At 35.2% G+C, this 19,609-nt stretch overlaps 2 protein-coding genes across 2 annotated transcripts; one reads left to right on the top strand and one right to left on the bottom strand.

The window, feature by feature from the left end:
• The first annotated feature begins 3,293 nt into the window (after positions 1–3,293).
• On the top strand, positions 3,294–6,620 carry LOC112786498 (exonuclease V, chloroplastic). The gene is made up of 7 exons (XM_025829872.3): positions 3,294–4,121; positions 4,428–4,532; positions 4,631–4,752; positions 5,254–5,403; positions 5,498–5,669; positions 5,917–5,993; positions 6,106–6,620. The coding sequence occupies exons 1-7, from the start codon at positions 3,705–3,707 to the stop codon at positions 6,377–6,379; spliced, it is 1,317 nt and encodes a 438-aa protein (XP_025685657.1). The 5' UTR covers positions 3,294–3,704; the 3' UTR covers positions 6,380–6,620.
• On the bottom strand, positions 6,548–18,916 carry LOC112786491 (tRNA ligase 1). The gene is made up of 27 exons (XM_025829864.3): positions 18,569–18,916; positions 17,745–18,194; positions 17,608–17,658; positions 17,412–17,494; positions 17,041–17,140; positions 16,239–16,317; positions 15,697–15,820; positions 15,018–15,124; positions 14,288–14,416; positions 13,888–13,952; positions 13,437–13,601; positions 13,164–13,324; positions 13,008–13,039; positions 12,611–12,774; positions 12,426–12,505; positions 11,638–11,703; positions 11,241–11,530; positions 10,789–10,896; positions 10,275–10,372; positions 9,602–9,662; positions 9,169–9,245; positions 8,985–9,056; positions 8,837–8,913; positions 8,459–8,539; positions 7,798–7,900; positions 7,496–7,654; positions 6,548–7,322 (listed from the first exon to the last, which is right to left on the bottom strand). Exons 1-27 carry the CDS (start codon positions 18,698–18,700, stop codon positions 6,933–6,935), a joined length of 3,504 nt encoding a protein of 1,167 aa, XP_025685649.1. The 5' UTR covers positions 18,701–18,916; the 3' UTR covers positions 6,548–6,932.
• Between the last annotated feature and the right edge of the window lie 693 nt (positions 18,917–19,609).

A 19,609-nucleotide genomic window follows, 5' to 3' on the forward strand; every position in this document is an offset into this window, starting at 1 on the left:
CTAAGTAAACCCTGAACAAACGGCGAGAATGGGAACCGCACACCAAGCCGAGTAAACATGGATTCATAAACCCACATCCAGTCCGGCACGGTGGGTGAACGGAGGTTCAAATAGCAAACGCGCTCGTCGGCATCAGGGAGCACGAGCTCGTATCGCCCCTCCTCTTCACCACCACCACAAATCGCCCTCTGATCGCGGAGCCGTTGGAGATCACCCTCCGTCATCCGCGACGGAACACCCCATACATCGCTGGTCACCCAACCATAGCGATTGGGAACGCCCCTGGAAGGGGCTACTGGGGCACCCACACTCTCATTTCTCCGACGCTGCATACCTAAAACAGGGAGGAGCACCACCATCAGCCTACCAACTCTACACAGTAACAAAGATAAAAACCTAAACACCACTACCAAACCCAAACGCAGTGACCCACCACTACAATCAAGGTAAAAAACGGCGGTGCTCAGCCCCTTCCCCAAACTCAACAAAAACACCAAACACAGCAAACAAAACAAAAAAGGAAGCAGGCAGAACAAACGCATGGCAAAAACAGAACAGGCATGCACAAACAAGTATGAAAGAAAAAGGCAAAAAATACCAACCTGGTAAATTAGAAGGAAGCTTGAAAGAAAACAGGAAAATAAGAAGAAGCAGAGCGGCACCAGAAAGCAAAAACCACCAAGGAGTTTTTTCAGAAAATGAAGAGTTCCTTTTGAAAAGAAAAAACGGACGAGGGAAATAAAAACCGAAGCAAAACGGTTTCAAAAAGAAAAGCAAAAAGACACAACTAACCCTGGGCGCAATGAAAACTCACGGGGGCAAAAAAGAGAAAACCCCCCCACAATAAATGCCCCCTCGGAAAAACAAACTAATCAATTACGCCTCAAAGGACGCAACGGGCGCAGCAGGCACGGAAAGGTCACGTCAAGACCAAAATACGGTCAGAACGAATCTTTACCAAACGAAATCGAGAAACCGACCTCGTCACCGAATGAACACCCGACCGGCACCGGAGACACAATGAGAAACGTCTCAAACTCCTAGCGACAAACCGACCTTGCTCGCTCTCCCGCTACGGGGGCAACTGTTACGGATCCGGCCCATGGATCCCGGACCCATGACCGAACCCGAATCCGGGTCATCGGACCAACCCGTCTCGTCCTTCTAAAAGGCCCAGGAACCGGCTCTCTAGAGCTCCTAACTAACTTTTGAATTCAAACGTCTCTCTTATCTTAGTCAGATAAGATAAGATACGATAACCACCATCACCTATAAATAAAGGACCCAGGTCCCTCCAGGTATTCATTCATTCCTCATACCTGACACCTCTCAGATCTATTCTGACTTGAGCGTCGGAGTGTCTTTGCAGGTACCTCCCCTCCGCTCCATCTGGAAAATCCAACATTCGATTCGACCCGCGGGTTCCCGATCCTCCTCCTAGATCGTATCAGAAGCATTCTGTACATATATATTTCTTATTTTGGTTTTTATTTAAATATTTTAAATGATATTATTACCTTCAATCTAACTATTCTATTTTTATTTCCGATCTTACTCTCTTAATATTAAGAATGGAATTGAATTATATGCAGAGTTAAATATAACTAATGAACACGTGTTCGCATAAGTTAGAAATTGTTTGTCATGTTTGAGATGTGTAATGTTATGGAAATAGCAAAGTGATGTACCAGTTTTCCAGGGAAATATAATCGCCTACTGAAAATTTCGATTATCAATATGGCAGCAGGGGCTGAAAGAGAAAGTCTCATACTAGCATTTTCATTAAAATTTAATCATTAAAAAATATAACCTTATATTATTAAATATAATTTTATATTGTTAAAAATATTAATAATAATTAATTAATAACTTAATTACAAAATATACTGACCCTTTAATATTATTATTATTATTATTGAAGATTAAAATATGAACTGATACAAAGAATATGCCTCTTATATGAGTATTATATAATTTTGTAATTGGGTTATTTTATAAAATTTAATTTTAATACACTAAAAATATAAAATATTTTATACAATAATTTATTATATTTATTTTTTAAATAATTATTTAAATAGTTAATATAAAAAATAAATATTTTTATTGATTTAATATTATATAACTGAATATATATGTAAACTGTCAACAATGCATTATTTTATGTAATATGATTAGAGAATTAGAAAATTCTTTCTTTCGTTTGTGTCTCTTCCCTATATACTAAAAGTTGTAAATAAAATATAAACAACATAAAAAAAAAATCTTATAGTAAGCAAATGATGTTCCGTGTAATCTATAATTTTGATTATTAATTAAGATTGTTTACCCCTTGAATTTAATGATGAATTCTAAAAAATTATTACAATAGTGTCATTTGGTGTTTTGTAAGAATTATGTACAATATATATATATATATATATATATATATATATATATATATATATATTAAAATATTAAAATATATATTAAAAATAAGATAAATTATATAAATATATTAATGATTCAATTTAATGTATAAATATAATTTTTGTTAATTTGATTATATTATTTTTAAAATTTGACTATAAAAAAATATAAATATGTGATAATTTTATAGACTAATGAATTAATGGTTTATTTTGTGCGTAACATAACTAAAAATATTACCAACGAGTCTATAACTAAGCCTATAATTCAAATAACATAAAATTTCCATCCTTATCTGAAAGTTTTAGGCTTTGTTTGGATATAAGAAGGAAAATGGAAGGAAAGAAAATAAGAGGAAAGAAAATGAAAGGAAAGAAAATTGAAAGAAAAGTAGAGTTATTTGTATATTGTTTGGATTAAGAGAAAATAGATGGAAAGAAAATAGAGAGAAAATTTTCTTTTATTTGGATTGAAAGAAAAGTGAGAAGAAAGAAAATTATGTTAGAATAAAATTACATTAATATCCTTACTTATATTATATATAAATTATAATATATTAATTTTACAAGTAAATAATTTTACAAGTAAATAATTATTCATAAATTATATTATTAATCTCTTAAATTATATTTAAAAAAAATGAAATTTGATAGTGCTGTAAAATTAAGAAGAGTACAAGAGATGATTTTCAAATGTAAAAAAAATGAAATAAAATATTTTGATCTTTTTATTAAATAGAGGGTAAATTTGTAATTATATCACTATTTTCTCTTTCTTGTTAGTTTTCATCTCCCAACCGAAGAGAAAATTTTTCGTGAATCCCACTCCACTTTTTTCTTTTCCTCTTCGTTTTCTTTGATAAACCAAACAATAGAAAACTTGATTTTCCACCCGTTTTCTTTCCCTGTATTTTCCTTTCCCTTGTTTTCGTTTGAACCAAACACTGTGTTAGAGTCGAATCTGACTCCTAACTTAAAAAAAAAATATAACTAAAAATATTTACCATATATACTAACTTGCCTACAAATCAATCAACTACTATATAGTATATATAACTATAATTTATTAAGGTTAGTTTGTCGAAGAAGTTTGTTTCTTAGAACTTAACAAGGTTGAAAGTTGAAGCATAGAGTAAGAAAGACCAAAGGGGCAAGCAATATGCAATGAATTCAATTTCTGATTTCTGATGAAGAAAAGAGAAAGAGAAAAGAAAGGGTGAGTGGGGGTGCACTACAAATCGAGGTGTGCCCTCAAACCGCGCCGATTCGAACGGTCAACTTTCTCACGACACAAACATGGCCGAGACATCCTCGGAGGAGGAGTTGAGTGTCGTGAACGACAACAACCATAAAAGTACAAATAATATCCCAATTGAGATCGTGAGTGATGAAGAAATGGCTCTCATTGAAGCTGCTTTTGCTTTAGCTTCTTCCTCTTCTGCTCGCTCTCTTTCTCTTTCTGCTTCCATTCGATCTTCTTCTTCACCTTCTCCTCCTTCTCCCCTTCTCCACACCAACGCTCTTTCCATCAAATCAATCACTCTTCTCGCCAAGCGAAGGTTATCAACTGAAACTAGCAATGGCAATGGCAATGGCAATGTTAACCACCCTGATATTGAAGACCTCTTGCCCAAGAAAACAAGGCTCCATGATTCATTTCTCCACCGATATAGAAGGAGCCGAGGCTTGTCCGTCACTGATCTCACTGCCGCGGTAATCAATTTTCAATCTTTTCATCTTTTTTTTTCAAATGGGGTGTTCGAGATTTGTGCTCATTTCATTGTGCTAATTGCTAAAGATTAAACGCTGTTAGTATTTTCTACCTAATTGGCAAAAAGCCCTTTTTCTTTCAGCTCAATTCAGTTTCTTTCTGAAAAAGGAAACACCAATATTCGTTTGGTTAATTGATGAATGCATTCATTTATATTATTTGTGTATGAAAGCTTTGGTAGTTTGGTTAGTTATTGATGGCAATTTGACATGAGTGATTTCATGTGTGTGTGTTGAATGTTGAGGTAGGAATGGTGCGAGAAACAGAAGGAATTCTCTCTTACCCGCGGTGGCCGGAGGACCACCAAGGCAATGAGAGCTGGTATTGCTAGACATGTGGAGCTTGAAGAAGAGGTACATACTATGGTTAGATTGATTGATATCATGTTGTAAACTTTTTTGATCATTTGGACCATTTTGTCATATCTATGAACACTCATTGTACTGTGAAGGTTATGAAACGGGTGGCGGTGAAGATCGCCACGAAAGAAGATGGTTGGGCCCTGAAGTTTCTTAATTTTATTCATGGTGTGAATCAATTATTGTTTACAGGGTTAACTCGCGAACTGCCAATGTAAGCTAATGATACTTCACAAGCCATGTATGTGTTAGGAGTTGAGCGTGTGATTCTAGTATTAAAGCATAAAGGGCAGCCAGCATTATATCAGTGGCTATTTCCACGGCTTGAACCGTGACCTTAAGGTCACACGGGATAACTCAACCATTTCTCCAAGGCTTCCCTTCTATTAAAAAATGGAATACTTGCTTAAAGTTGATATTGTAAGACTCAATTTGATGCTATTGTAATACCAAAATCAGCCACTAATGTTTTGTGTATAAATACATGTATGATTTAATTGATTTTCAATATGTAGTTGTATTCCAATATGTATTTTATACTGATGGCTGATTTTGGTATACAAGTAGCATAGTCTCGTAATAATAAGTAATAACACTTTGCATTTGATAGAAATATAAAATTTACTGAAGAGACTTAAAGAAGTCTTGTGTTGTTGGTGGGATTCTGTTGTGTTTTTGTTTTGATGATGATGAGACTTCTAACTTCTGTTGTCAGAATAGCATATATAGGCAATGTATGGATGGTGGGAGTGATTGATGAGATTCAGATGCCATTAACAAAAGAACATCATAATCCAATATTAATTGACACCAAAACTCGTGTTCGAGATACACTTCCTTCTGAAGCGCAACGAAGAAACGGAAGGTATGCTGGGTCTTCTGCCATGCATTTTGTTCTGTCAAATGCTATATTGTGTCCTAATGCGTTTGATTGAATCATTATATGTTATATTTGGCAGGTTTCAACTGATGTGTTACAAGTACTTGTGGGACAATACAATCGCCAATGATTTCCCTTCTGGAAAGTTTTTCACTTATTTTAGCTTAAACCCTCACCATATTCTTGCCGAAGATCTGCAAGTGACAATTGCTGGCTCCGATTTCTGTGTATCTGCAAGTGACAAGAATCTGGTGTGTATTTCAATCATGAACAAATTAAATTACTAAGCTCTACTTGAGTATAGCCTTAAAGTTTGTTTTGATATCGGAAAAGTACCTCTCAAGTTTTTTATGAAAGCATTAGTCCCAACCCTTTGTCAAACATTTTCACAATACCACAATATTTTACAGAAGTGATTTCAGTTGGTTAATGATTGAAGCATGCGTCTACGGTCTACATATGTTTCTTTCCTAATTTGATTACTTGGAGAAAATGCAGACCCTTGATGATATGGTGAGATATTACACAAACACCTTGAAGATGCTAGCCCCTGCTCATGATCAGCTTCTGTTAAGGTGAGTGCAAAGTTATGGCTCTGGCAATATTGTTCATTGATCCCTTTTGCAAGGACTTCAAAATGCTTTCTCTGTCTTCTAAGGGTACATGGTTTTGTTTTCGTCATGTCAGATATGAGTATCAAGAAGATAAGTCATTGCTGGCGGAAGATAAATTTGAGTATGATTCTGAATGGTTAAAGAATCAGATTCAAAGTTGTCTTGAGTTTTGGCATGGACAACGAGAGGCAAGCTATGCACCTGAAGATGAGCGCTGGAAATGTCGATACTGTCAATTCGCCAGAGACTGCGAAGGATATGCTGAGAGTATGACACCAAAGGAAGATTCAAATGATGATACCTGCGTCACTCACGGAGAAGACATTTCTTCTCAAATCAGCTCATAATATTCGACCAGGCTGATGATATAAGCCTAGGCCTAGTGTTAAAGTTGTTTAATTTATTTATTTATCAACAAGCTTTGTTGTTGTATGCATGTCTGTTAATTATTTAACAACTAAATTATCAGTCTCATGTATAGTGTTAAATTGATTGAGATAGTGGTACACTAAAAATCATACGAAACACCAATGTGCTGTCTTTGGTTGTATATCTGATATCGAATGTATCGAATGAATGTTTTATTGACGTTTTTGTTGTACACATCGTAGGAGAGGAGAGGGGAAAAATATTCTTTTGACAGCAACACCAACCCTAAGACACATATTCCATTGGAAAAAATACATATGAATTGATAACTTAACATGAAAGAGAACCAAGTGAAACAAGCTAAGACGGGAATACCCCACCACTCAATTGCAGAAATCACCTTGTAATAAGCCTATATGTACACAAATATCTCTAGTAAATGCTCGCTCCTACAAAATTTTTTCCATCATCTCTTGATGTTAGTGCCATGGGGATTTAGGAATTTGGAAGGGTAGATGAGGAACTGAATGCTCAAAAGAACTCCATTGTGCTGGATATATTGATGGGAGGATTGAAGACAATCCTATTTGCTTTCCCATCTGCAAGCAAATGTGGCAACATGTTGGCCTCTTTGGCAGAAACGCCTTCAGCAGTCCATAGGGTAACGTGAGGCCACTCATTCTTGGAATCTATCTTCTCACCTTCAACTGACCCCGGAAATGCTTCAAATGCAGCCATCTTATCAGAGTAGAGTAGTGCTGTAAGCTCCACTGGTACCTTCTTATGCAGGAAAAGGCCATAGTCAGCTACAGCTTTGATGCCGTGACTTCTCTTGTGGGCAAGTGTCAAATGAGCACGATTAAGATTCTCTAATTTCTTGTCTTTAAGGAAAGCTTCAATCTTGGGATCCTTCTTGGCTAACTGCATACATAGATATTACAGAATCAAACATTCTTTCTAGATGAAATACACGTAGCAGTGAACTTTATTCCCCAACAAAGTAGTTCTAGTAGCTACCAAAAGTATATAAAAGTATAGAATTAATTGGTATATTGAAGAGAGCACAATTCAAGAAGAGCAGACGTTTCCCTTACATTGTTAAGAACGGCATGAATTTCTGTAACTGGTAGACTGAGGGCAGCAAAAACGATGGTTCCAAGTTTCCTCTCCTCGGTAACTGGCGGTATGTAATCACCCTTGGCAACCTTCTGTAATTCTTTCTGAACTTGCTGGACAGCAAACTCAAACGGAACCTGCAGATGTTGTGAGCGAAAGCAATAACAGCTTAAACCAGGAGATAATAGTTGGTTATATTAAATGATAAAAGGAGATAACAGCGAAGAAAAATGTGCGGGGTGTGTAACAATAGAGGAAGAACAATGCCAGATGTACTAGCCTGAACTGAATTCAAATAGTCAGCATTCCCAGAAAGGATGTCTCGTAGTTGTTTCTCCCATTTTGTCCATTCCTGTGCATAAGACCCCTTGGTAGATTCTAATCTGTCACAATAATGATCAATGCAAGACTATGTAAACTTCTCAGTCTATAGCAAAAACCTTGAAGATATGGAATAAAAGTAAACAAGAGGCTAGTAGACAGATCAACCAACCCTGTCATCAATCAAGATAACGGACATTACATATACTTCGACTACAGTTCTATATGGCCACCATAGAAATGGCAATGTTGATCAAATTACAAGGAAAGAAGAGGAAGGAAAGAAGGAAAAAGAGAAGGGGGAGAGGGTGAACAACTTCAAAAAGGTTCCAATCTTAAAGAGGGATTGATTTTCAGGTACTAAGAAAGTTCCTGAAATTTCAATGTCTACTATTGGCTATTGTCGACATTTTGCTCCCTTGAAATATAGGTGACAGTTTTTAACTAATATCCTTTTCTGTAAATCATATTTGTTGTTACAACCTATTCAATTTAATTTGAAATGATCCTGACATCTACTTACTACAAGTTTTCTAAAAAGGTTTAAGAAACAAAATCTGGACACAGAAAATAGTGTAATAGTTTCTACAGTATATGAACTAAAATTCTATAAGACTGACCTTCCATGTCTTTTAGTGTGAAGCTTATATAGATCAATTCCTTCCTCCAGGACAGAGTGCAAAGCCTCAGGAAGGGGAGTCCTACGGACAGATGAAAGCATAACAAAATAAGTAATAGTGATAAGAGGATTAATGAATATAATCTATTCTAAATGTTTTTAAGTGTCAACAATTTTCCACCTTGACCTATCTCTTATAATTTATAAATCAAGGTATTCCAATTTGGAACTAGGAAACAATATTTAAATTGAGGAGAATCAATTGTCAGTTGTAAGTATAGACAATGATGGAATACAATGAATGCTACCAGGCTGTTAAATTGCTATATATATATATAATTGGTATGAAGTACTAACACAAGTATTAACATAAATGTACCTATCCGGCTTCAACAGTGGCATCTTGACAAGCGACCCAAAACGCTCAATTAATTCACTCTCAAACTCTTTACGGCTCTGACATTGGCAAATCAGTTTAGAAACTAATAAAACCTAGAAATGGAGTCCAAATAAAAGAAGCATCATACCTTGCCCTCATAGAGGTGATAAAACATTAGAAGCACATAACCAGCATTTGGAGATGCCTTGTCCAGATTTCCCTTAAAAAATTTGAAAAAGAAGGGGAGGGGGGAGGGGGAATCAGAGATGGAAGGTAACAACCTCTGGCAAATTGAAGGATTGTATATTTCAGAAAAATAAGGAGATATATACTGGATGATTGACTCGTTGAAGCACACGAAACATGAAAACAGCTAACGCATCAAGGGAAAATGGATTTGTATCAGTTCCTGCAGAATCGAAGATACAGATATATTCAGATGAGGAAGAAACTAAAACTCATTTCAGAATTTCAAGTTCTTTATCATCAAGACATAGTATGCCACAGCTATGCTTCTGATCAATGCATACCTAGTATTTGTTGTTAGCCTCATTCTTTTGACGACCAATTCTTTAGTCACAGTTTAAAAGCCAAATAAATACTCAGTTCACTCTGGTTGCTTTGGACTCGAGTATAACACAAAGAAAGATTGAGTAAATGCTTCCTAATTGGTTTATGTTGGGCTAGAAGATGCTGCCCTTATATAATATAGCAGACACTAACGGATATAGTCAAGAAAAAAGTAGGATTAACCACAAACCCAACCTTCGGAATCCGGCACAATGGGCACAGCAGATGCCCTGGTTCTGCGACACATGTCTTCTATCTGCATATTTGATTTTGTTAATGCATATAGAGCTTTAACAGTTATATAATGCAGACAAAGGCATAATTGATGATAAACATTGTAGATTAAATTAAATTAAACCAACAAAAGAAGCAGATGATTTCCCTAAAGCCAATTTCATGACAAAAATATATATCAATTCAAGCCTCACAAAGGCAACTCATCAAAACATGAATAAGAATGCATGGCCATCATATTACTTTTTCTGTTTGCTAGTCTAAGAGAAGTGTGGGAACATGGTACTATCCTGGCCATTCACAAGGAAAATAAAAGGCCACCTGACAAGATTTTAATTCAGTGGGGGGAATGAGTTTCCAATTATTGAATTGTTCTTTCTTATTTCATTTTTAATGTCAACCAGAACTCAAATTTAATTTGCTCCCCTTCCACTGCATGAATTGACAGCATCCAATGGAAGCAAGATCAAGTACTAAACAATTAAATATGAAAATGATACCATTGACAGAAGAACAGTCACAAAAGTACTAAATGAGATCCTATTAACAACAGGGAAAGAGATACGAGAGGGAACCAAGTGCGGGGAAGAGAAAACATAATTTCAAGAGGCCACAATGAAACAACTTAACCAACCAATCTCCAAACTTCTTCATTTGGGGCATTCTTGTCAGCAAGGATTATAGACTTTGGTTTCCTTCTGCGTTCTTCAGCCACTTTCTGCCAATATTTTCCTGTTGATAAGCCACAAAATTTAGTTATCTGAGAAGAATTGATTGGTAAATATATATATTCAAGTATTATAGGCAATGCTAAGAGAGAATGGACCCCTCATGTAAACATTTAACATGATCATATACAAAAATTTCATGATTGATGAGGGGAAGAGGACCTTAACCTAGGTCTCATAAGAAAATATAATCAATGGAGAAAATCCACATGATCAAATATGTGAAATTTCCACATACTAAGGTACTTTCTTAACCTAACTATCAAGACTAACACATGATCCCAGTGATCGTTTACAACTTCAATAAATAGGAACAACTAAGTGAGGGGAATAATTTGAACCTGAATCATATTAGGAAGAACTTTTACAATTTAAAAACCAACGTTTGTCCATTTCTAGATCCTATAGGAGAAATATTACCTTTTATCATATCACCCATGAGACTATGCATTGGCCGCTCATCTCCTAATCCTTCTTTAGCCTTTAGCAATTCTTTGCAAAGGGCAGACTTAGCACAACCAGGTATTCCTGGAAGAAAAGGAAAACCTCTTATAGATAAGTAATAACAAAGACCAAGCTGCATAACTACACTTAAGAAAAATGTAATAATCATGGGTTCACCTACAACAAAATCAATTATGCCTGAATTACACACACAAGCAATTAGAAAAGATTGTCATAAACTCTCTCCCCTAAACTAGCTTAGCATCTAACAAATTCTAAAACAAAATCCTCATTGTGATTACAGTAAAACACCAAGAAGTCACTCAATAATGCTAGCTGAAACTGATTCCTATGCAGTAGAAAACAGCTAACTCATCAACTTGACATATTTTAACGTTGCTGAAGGTTTCACATATAAGTAGAATTACCAGGAAAGAATACAATCAGCCCATCAGCTTTTGGGACCGTGTCTTGAACTGGGATACTAGGCCCAGGTGACACTGACTCCCGCTCTGCTGCAAGATCACCTTCTTCATCCTGGCCTTCCTCAACAATGGCCAAGAAATCTTCAGTCCTAACTAAATTACCCGCAGAGCCTATTAGAGCCTGGTTCAGAGGACTTCGTCTTCCGAATTGTTCAAGGAAAGGTTCAGCTTCACTAAGATAAGTTGATGATGATAGTTGCTTATTTCCACACTTCCTTCTTATAAAGACAGCCCTGTATGCAGAGAATATATCTTAATCGATTACACCAACCAAAATAGGAAAACAAAGAATAGACAAACAGATAGGAGAAGAGAAAAATGACTAGAATTGCAGGTGTACCATTCATCAAGCATCTTGCTAAGTTCTCTCTGCTTTCCTGGGGAGGTTCCCCAGATTTTCATTTGTCTGTGATGTCAAAGCAAATGAATATAAGATGAAGAATATAAAATTTGTTCAAATTACAAACTACGTAGACAAAAGAATAAACATATTACCAACATATTCCTAATCCTTTAATATTACATCTTCAATAACAAGTTTATTATGCTAAATAATTGGTTATGCCCTTGGAATTACTGAACCAGAACTGAATAACTAACATGCTGATAAAACATGTCATGAAGGAGGACATAGATGAAGGATAGGGTATAACACAGCTTTGGAATTAATGGCGGTTTACTTTTTCTTGGTTTATTTGTCTCACATTAAGTTGCTTGGGTATGTGGGTGGCTGCGGGTGTTAGTTGTTTAGAACACAAACGCTTCTAACAATGTAACACATACTACAAATGAATCTAGTCGAGAATCAAAGTTTATCCGCTAAAGTCCTTATGTGCATGCCATGTGGTACCATTTTGAAGAGTTATTAAAGAAACCTTCTTATGAAGCAACAATTCATGCTTAATATACTTCCTAGACCATAAAGATCATTTCTATGGCAATCATGTTTTTACAACCTAACTGATGGTGAAAAAGATGCTCAGATGTGAAAATGTACATTAACTTGGAACATGCATTTAAAAATAAACTATGCAATACAATTATGTGTCGTTAAATTTTCCATCAAAATATATGAAAGCAAACTATAATATAGTTTCAGCTGTCAAATACAAGCCCCGTTAAACTTACCTCAGGTAATAAGCCTTGTAAGCACCTGGACCTTCTTTAAACAGAATTGACAAGCCATTTCGAATGAGAAATGTTCGCAACTGAGGAGAGGTAAAATAAGATAGAAAGTTACAATAACAAAATGAATTCTTCCTCATAAATGATACAAATACATAAAAGAATTAAGTTCAAGCACTAATCCATACCTTATACGTAAGAAATTTCAATTTGACCATTAAGTTTGCATCTTCATCAGCTAATTCTTCTTTCTCAGAGCTATCACTACCATTTTCACTTGTACTATTATTCTTTGAAATTTCAGTGGTTCTCTCCTTGTTTGCCTTGAATAAATTGATATCAACAAAGAATCCTGGGCATATGTTAAGTTCTTAGAGAGCTGTGACGAAATGATAATAACAAGCAGCATATATTTGTTTATAAACAATTATACGCATATCAAATGCAACTTTCTAAACGTGAGACTAGCAAGAACCACCACATGTGAATAAGACAATCAACAATTGACCACAAGTGAGTCAGAATCATTAGCTTGCAAATCTCAGAATAAATGAATAGATAGATTAAAAGGAAAAAAGCATTTACCACGATATAGTGGCCATAATCCAGGTTTATGCCTGAAAGTGCCAAACATTTGCAGCTCAGAAGTTATCAAGTAAAACTTATTTTGCAAGATAATAGAAGGCTCTCTAGAAAATTAATAAGCTGAGCATTCAACAATAAATCAGATTGAAATGGGACCTCATTTCTTTCTGGTATCTCCTGAAAGCTGAGTCACTGTGTACATGAATGACCATTTTGTAGAAAAGATTGTCACTTGATATGTCATCAACTTTGTGGAAGTTATGATAACATTTGAATGCAGCGGGGAAGCGTTTTTCCCTCATCAACCGGACAACTTCCTGACTCAAATTTAAAAAGAAAGATATAACTATGAACTGAACGATTTATAATACAGTTTGGCATAATTAACAAATTGCCATGTGTAACTATATGATTTAAGGATGTACTGACCTGCAACTTTTTAGTTGAATAGTCTGCAGGATTGGTTTGCAAAAACTTTGAAACAGCAGATCGGTCTGCATTTCTTGAATGAGAATCAGTAGCACCAATCCCAAACCAATCCGAGTAGTCGGGACAAAAAGAACTACCAACACCCTCAAGAAGAGCTTTTATTTGCTGTAGAAGAATAACAAAACACAATAGTCAATTCATTTACTTAAAAATCCATCTGGATTTGGATCCTTTCATGAATGAACTTGTCATTAAACAAATAGCAAGAACAGGGTGAATGTGGAACCACATATCCTGCATTGGGTCTCAAATAGGGTTCCATCCCACTGTTGCCTAGTTTTTTGACACTCCTAGCTTGACAAGATGGTATCATAAACTGATGACCCAGATCCAAATCCACCTCAAGAATTGCAATAGAATGAATTCAAATCAAGATGTATTTATGCTGTACCTGTTTTTCATCAGACCTATTTGCAGCACAAATTTCCCTTAGACTTGGTCCCAAATCAAGGGCATCTGAAGGAGAATGGAAAAAATTATATGCTATTTCAACTTTCTTTGAACTTCAACTAACAATTAGGAGGAGCAAAAAGGTACGCTTTTAGCAAGAAAAGGGTTTAAGTCATTATCACAGAAAAAAAGGGTTCCATTTGCATAACCCAAATCCAATTTTCAGGTACTCTTGATCAAATATTGGTACTATGCATAAAAGGGATTATTCAATGATCCTAAGCCTTGGCATATCTAATTCTCCTTCCTCAACTAACGAGCATAGTACCAATAAAATAACAAGGCATAAGATGCAGTACAGCAGCTAGCACACAATATATAGAGAGAACCACTGATCATACCTCCATCAGCAGGTGGAAAAGGGTATTCTTTCAAAATTTTCTTCATATGATTTGGACTATCATGACTCACAAGACGAGCTACGAGACCTTCCAGAATTTCACCTTGGGCCTTTATATGGTCTTTAGAACCTACATTTATGAAAATAGATATAACAATGAATTTTACATAAAACTCATGCAAAGAGAATTGGGACAACAACAACAACAACAACAACAACAGAAGCAGCAGATGAAAACAAAATGTCAAAATAAACATATCTCAGGTGGAATGAAAAGGAAATAACATAGAACAAAACTATAAACTATATACTTGATCCATTTGAAACATTAAAAAGTTCAAAGTTCATAGATAGATAGATAGAAATTCAGTGTCGAATATATTCCTTGCTACATCACCAAAAGTTTACTTCAAAAATATCTTGGTCGTCTATGGTGGATGCAGAAGTGGGAGATGATGATAATGGTAAGAAGTAAGCAAAGTTGAATTATGGCATCAAGTGTGCATGTAATATTATTCCTTTCAGAGATGTTATATATTTCTCCATTGTGCAAAACATATTCTTTTAAATCATCATTTGAAAATGGCTTTTAAGCAAATACTTTGTCTTCAGATAGAACATTTTCATGTATGAAATAACAAGGAAAGATAGAAATATAGAACACTTTTGTGTATGACACTGTCAAGCATAGGGCACGAAGATCAAGTAAAATGAATTGTGCTAATCTTAACCTGGTACAGATATATCTGCAATTTCATCAAGAGCCTTGCACACCGGTGTTGCAGTACCCTCCTCACATAAAGCATCATAGGCAGCAAAGAAGGATGATGCTGATTTCCTATGTTTACATAAAGAAATGAAAGTGAAATGCAATTGGCTTGTCCACAAAAACCTCAAAACAGATAATATTAAGGTCCAAGTCAACATGTATGTGTTGAAATAAAATAGCTCGAACCCTTGTATTTATTAAAATAACATTGACCACCCTTATAAATGAAGTATATTCATCAAAATAAGAAAATCAATCAAAGGAGGTGAGATAGGGATTGTAGGGAACTCGTGTACCACCATTCCTTATAACAATAAGGTAATCGTGATAGATGAACCCAGACAGTAAATGAACCAAACAGTTTCTTTCAGTTAAAATTCAAAATTCCTCTGCAACTTCCTAAATAAAATAAGAAAACACCTAATATACCATATAAACACATAAAACTATGGATTCAAAAAACAAAAGGTGTTCAATTTAAACATATTTAAGTAGAAATGATCCAGAATTAAAGTGCAACTCCAAAGTCGGAAACTGGATTCGAAAGAAATATAATATTTGAGTCATTTATTATATGCTAAACAATATACATCCTCTATTTATTTTCTTAATGTAAAAGAAAAAAGATCCTGAATGTTCACCTTGTTGAAAACAGCCACACGTGATTTGTAGGTAGGCGCCATTTTCTGCAGAAAGCAATTATTTCAGGAGTTGAATAGAACCTTGGCTTTCCATTGCCCAATTCAGTAACTGCTGTAACTACCGCTGTTCAGAAAAAGACAATAACAATGAAATTAAGATACAAAAGAATGTTACGCAAAACTCCACATGGATAAATCTTGGAATCATTTGAGTTGGATGCATTTGTTGTTTCCATGTAAGAATTAACTCATACACTTCTGTGGAAAACTTCATTGCTTTCTCAACTCCAGATACCGGGGAAAACAGTGACCCGTGTACCTTTCAATTGTTTTAATAGTCAAGGTTGTGGATCAGAAATAACTTAATAAAAGATCTAAGGAAGATGTAGACCAAACCTTGCTCTCTCTATATATATATTTGAAACAAAGAATTAACATGACAAATTTGTAATGATTTCCATGACCATGAAGCTTTGATCTTGTGCGTACAACATTAGTTAACATTGAGTTTCTTGAATGAACCAAAAAATAATTGTTCATACCATAATCTTCTCGGGGACGCTGTCCATGATCACCAAGAACAGCAGTTACAAGTTCCATTGATATGCACATGTGGTTTCTCTGAAAAAGAAGATAATAATGACAGTTTTAAGCATGACTTAAACTAGAGATTAAATAAAAGTAGCAATACAATCCTAGATTGGTATCATTATCAACTTATCTACACATGGTGAATATAATTAACAACCACATGAACTGAAAAGTGCATGCACAACAAGAGAGATCACAAAATGCATTGAATTATGAAAAAGAAACACAACTGGGAAGATATTGATTTTTTTAAAAATAAGAAAAACAGAAAATGAAGCCATCCACATGTTTCAAGACAATCACATTATTTGTACGCAAATCATTAGTAAATCACTGCATAATTAATTCTGCAAACAATTGTAAATTAGTATACATACTACCCAAAAATGAAAGAGCAAAGTGGGTTCAGCAGATAGTTAGCAATTAACAATATCAAACTAAGGTATCTATGCTCAAACAGTACAAATTACACAAGGACATGCAGCCTGAATTTTTTCAGATAAAAAGCTCTTAATTTGCACAAAGTGGCCCAATATACAACAATTCTTAACCTAATATATTAAGCATTTATGGAAATGTTTTAATGGAATAAACTTAAGAAAAATGCAAAAACTGAAAAAAAAAAGGGGGGGGGGGGGGGATACTGCATTTTCTTTCTAATTCCATGCTTGATAATCATTGCATTTCCAAACATGTTTGCCACTACCACAAAGCCCAGATGCTATTCAAATTTATATTAATTTCCAAAATTACCTCAAGAAAATCATTAAATTCAGCTTGTTTTTTAGAAGCCGCAGCTCCCCAAGCCTCGCGAAACATCCGCCCAAGTACAAATACACCAACAGCAGTATATCTGCAACAATGGAAAAAAGCAATGAACCATAAATAAAAATATTAACCGCATAAAGAAAGCATAACAAAGGGATATGAGTAGAGGGAGAAATGGAGGCCAAGGGAATGTACTCCTAGCAAATTATTTATTTATGAATGAAAAACTATCATGCCCTAAGGCATGACCATTATCCACGTTGCTGCATGACTACTATTCAAGAAAAAAACAACGAGCATAAGGTAAATAAGGAAACAAAAAATTCCAAAATATACATAATCTGTCACAAACATACATATTTCCAAAACTATTTTTCGCATAAGCTCCACCTTCATGACCCGCATACATAAAAAGAGAACCAGAGTGTTTGAGAGAAACCTGCACATGCAGGAGAAGATTAACTCCACCAATGAAAATCAATAAAATCATAAAAATCACACCATTCAACAATTTCCCAACTAACACAAAAATTTAAAGCACAACAAACATACCTCTAACGTAGCCAAACCTTTAGATACCATCTCAATCATTCTTATCCTTATCTACAGGCAAATAGAACAACCATAATATAAGCAATATTTTCAGAACTAAACGTACACTGAGTTGTTTAAAAAGCACATGATCAAACCTCTTGATCTGACTTCTCATTCTCGAATTTCGGGTAGAAAGTAGCTCTGATTTGCGCCTGCGAGTATGTGTTGTTGTCCACAGTAAATTTCTCCAACAAATTAGCGCTAAACAACTTGCTCAAACTGGGACTACCACTCGTTTTGGGCGAAGCCACAACAGCTTCAGCCCCTGCAGCAGCAGCAGCATCAGCTGCACCTTTACCGGCCATTTCAGCTTCGGCAGTTGCGACTCCACTCGCAGTTCCATAAGATTTCGGTTTCCAAATCACCTTCCTATCTTGGCCACCAGCTCCAACACTGGTTTTCGCCGCCCCGCTTTCAGCAATACGCAACCCGGCAAGGCCGTTAGTAACTGTTTCAGCTGAACCAGAAGTAGTTGCACCTCCCCCAGCCGCAGCCGATAATTCCCCTTCGCGTTTCGGTTTCTCCTTCCATTGTTGTCCCCTCCGCTGCAGAAAAATTGAACAGTCTCTCACTCACTCAATTAATCAAACAATCACTTCAAAATCTAGCGCGTTTCGAAGCTCGAAGCTAGCTCCGATCGAGAATCGGAACAGTATTCTAGAAATTCGAGTTTCAAACACGACAGTTAATCAGCTATAACTAACTAACTAACTCACTACTTTGAGGTGAATTAACAAACGAGAACCGATTTGCGGAGAACCGATTCGCGCGAAAGCAGGTAAGATGAAAATCAAAACGACAGTTAATCAGTTATAAATAACTCACTACTCTGAGGTGAGTTAACAAACGAGAATCCGATTCGCGCGAAAGCAGGTAAGATGAAAATTAAAACGAAATGAAAAGATCGTAAAGTGAGTACCTGATTGCGAGGCATTGGGATGAGTGAGAAAGGAGAAGGAGGAGAAGCGAGAGTTCTGTAGGGATGGGAAAATGGAAGTAAGAGGAAGGTTCTGGAAGAGAGACTGCAGAGAAGCCTCTGCGGTGCCGACATTCAAGTGAGTGAGACGGTTATAAATAAAATAAGTGAGAGAGGGTGTGAGGTGTAAGGAAATGGGAGAAGGGAGGAGGAAGAGAGTGAAAAACGCACACTCCAGATGCGACCCAGTAAACGAACGCCAACCAAGTAACGTGGGTTTTAGGTTCCACAGTCTCACAGCTCCCATGTCTATATGCCTTAAACCCCTTCTTCAGGAGTTAAAGTCCCTTTTCTCTGTTTTTTTTTCTTTTTCTTTTTCTTTCTTTATAATTATTTTCACTCATAGATTTAAACTTTTTTTAGGATTAAATTTAAGAACTTAATATTAATTTATGAAAAAAACTAACTATTTTATTTTTATTACAACAACATAAACAATATAATTGCCAATAAACTATAATTTAAATGTTATAATTTTTTTATTTTCACTTAAAAATCTCAAGTTCATTCTCATTTCTAATTTTAGAAAAGAAAACATAAATAGTATAATTGAATAATAATATTATCTCATTAATTGAAACGGCTTGTGATATAAATAAGAGATAAAATGACAAAAATCAGAATTAGTTCTGATTAAATTTCAATCCAAATATATATATATATATATATATATATATATATATATATATATATATATATATATATTGTGAGTATTTCCAGTTCAATTAAAATCAAGTTCAATCAATTTTAAAAATATTTACAGAAATATTAGATAATCAAGTTTTTTTTAACCAAATCGAACTTAGTTAAATTTATATAAGCGTATTTATGTTTTTGTTGTTCTTCTTCTTCTTCCTCCTCTTCTTTCATCTTCATTACCATTATCATGATCATTATCAATGTCACTATATCTTCCTCCTCCTTCTTCTTCACAAAAAAAACAATGATAAAGAGAAAACGCACCAAGAATAAGAAGTATGATCC

Source organism: Arachis hypogaea, chromosome 3 (genome assembly GCF_003086295.3).
Source record: "Arachis hypogaea cultivar Tifrunner chromosome 3, arahy.Tifrunner.gnm2.J5K5, whole genome shotgun sequence".
Classification (NCBI taxonomy): Eukaryota; Viridiplantae; Streptophyta; class Magnoliopsida; order Fabales; family Fabaceae; genus Arachis; species Arachis hypogaea.

What these genes read in the sequence shown, in the direction of transcription:
- LOC112786491 (XM_025829864.3), bottom strand. Translation starts at nt 18,700, where the DNA reads ATGTCGGCACCGCAGAGGCTTCTCTGCAGTCTCTCTTCCAGAACCTTC. An exon ending in AGATACCAGAAAGAAATGAG is followed by an intron (nt 13,040 to 13,163) that starts GTCCCATTTCAA and finishes TGGCACTTTCAG; the next exon opens with GCATAAACCTGGATTATGGC. An exon ending in TACAAGGCTTATTACCTGAG is followed by an intron (nt 11,704 to 12,425) that starts GTAAGTTTAACG and finishes TTGACATCACAG; the next exon opens with ACAAATGAAAATCTGGGGAA.
- LOC112786498 (XM_025829872.3), top strand. Translation starts at nt 3,705, where the DNA reads ATGGCCGAGACATCCTCGGAGGAGGAGTTGAGTGTCGTGAACGACAAC. An exon ending in ATGTGGAGCTTGAAGAAGAG is followed by an intron (nt 4,533 to 4,630) that starts GTACATACTATG and finishes TGTACTGTGAAG; the next exon opens with GTTATGAAACGGGTGGCGGT. An exon ending in TTAACTCGCGAACTGCCAAT is followed by an intron (nt 4,753 to 5,253) that starts GTAAGCTAATGA and finishes TTCTGTTGTCAG; the next exon opens with AATAGCATATATAGGCAATG.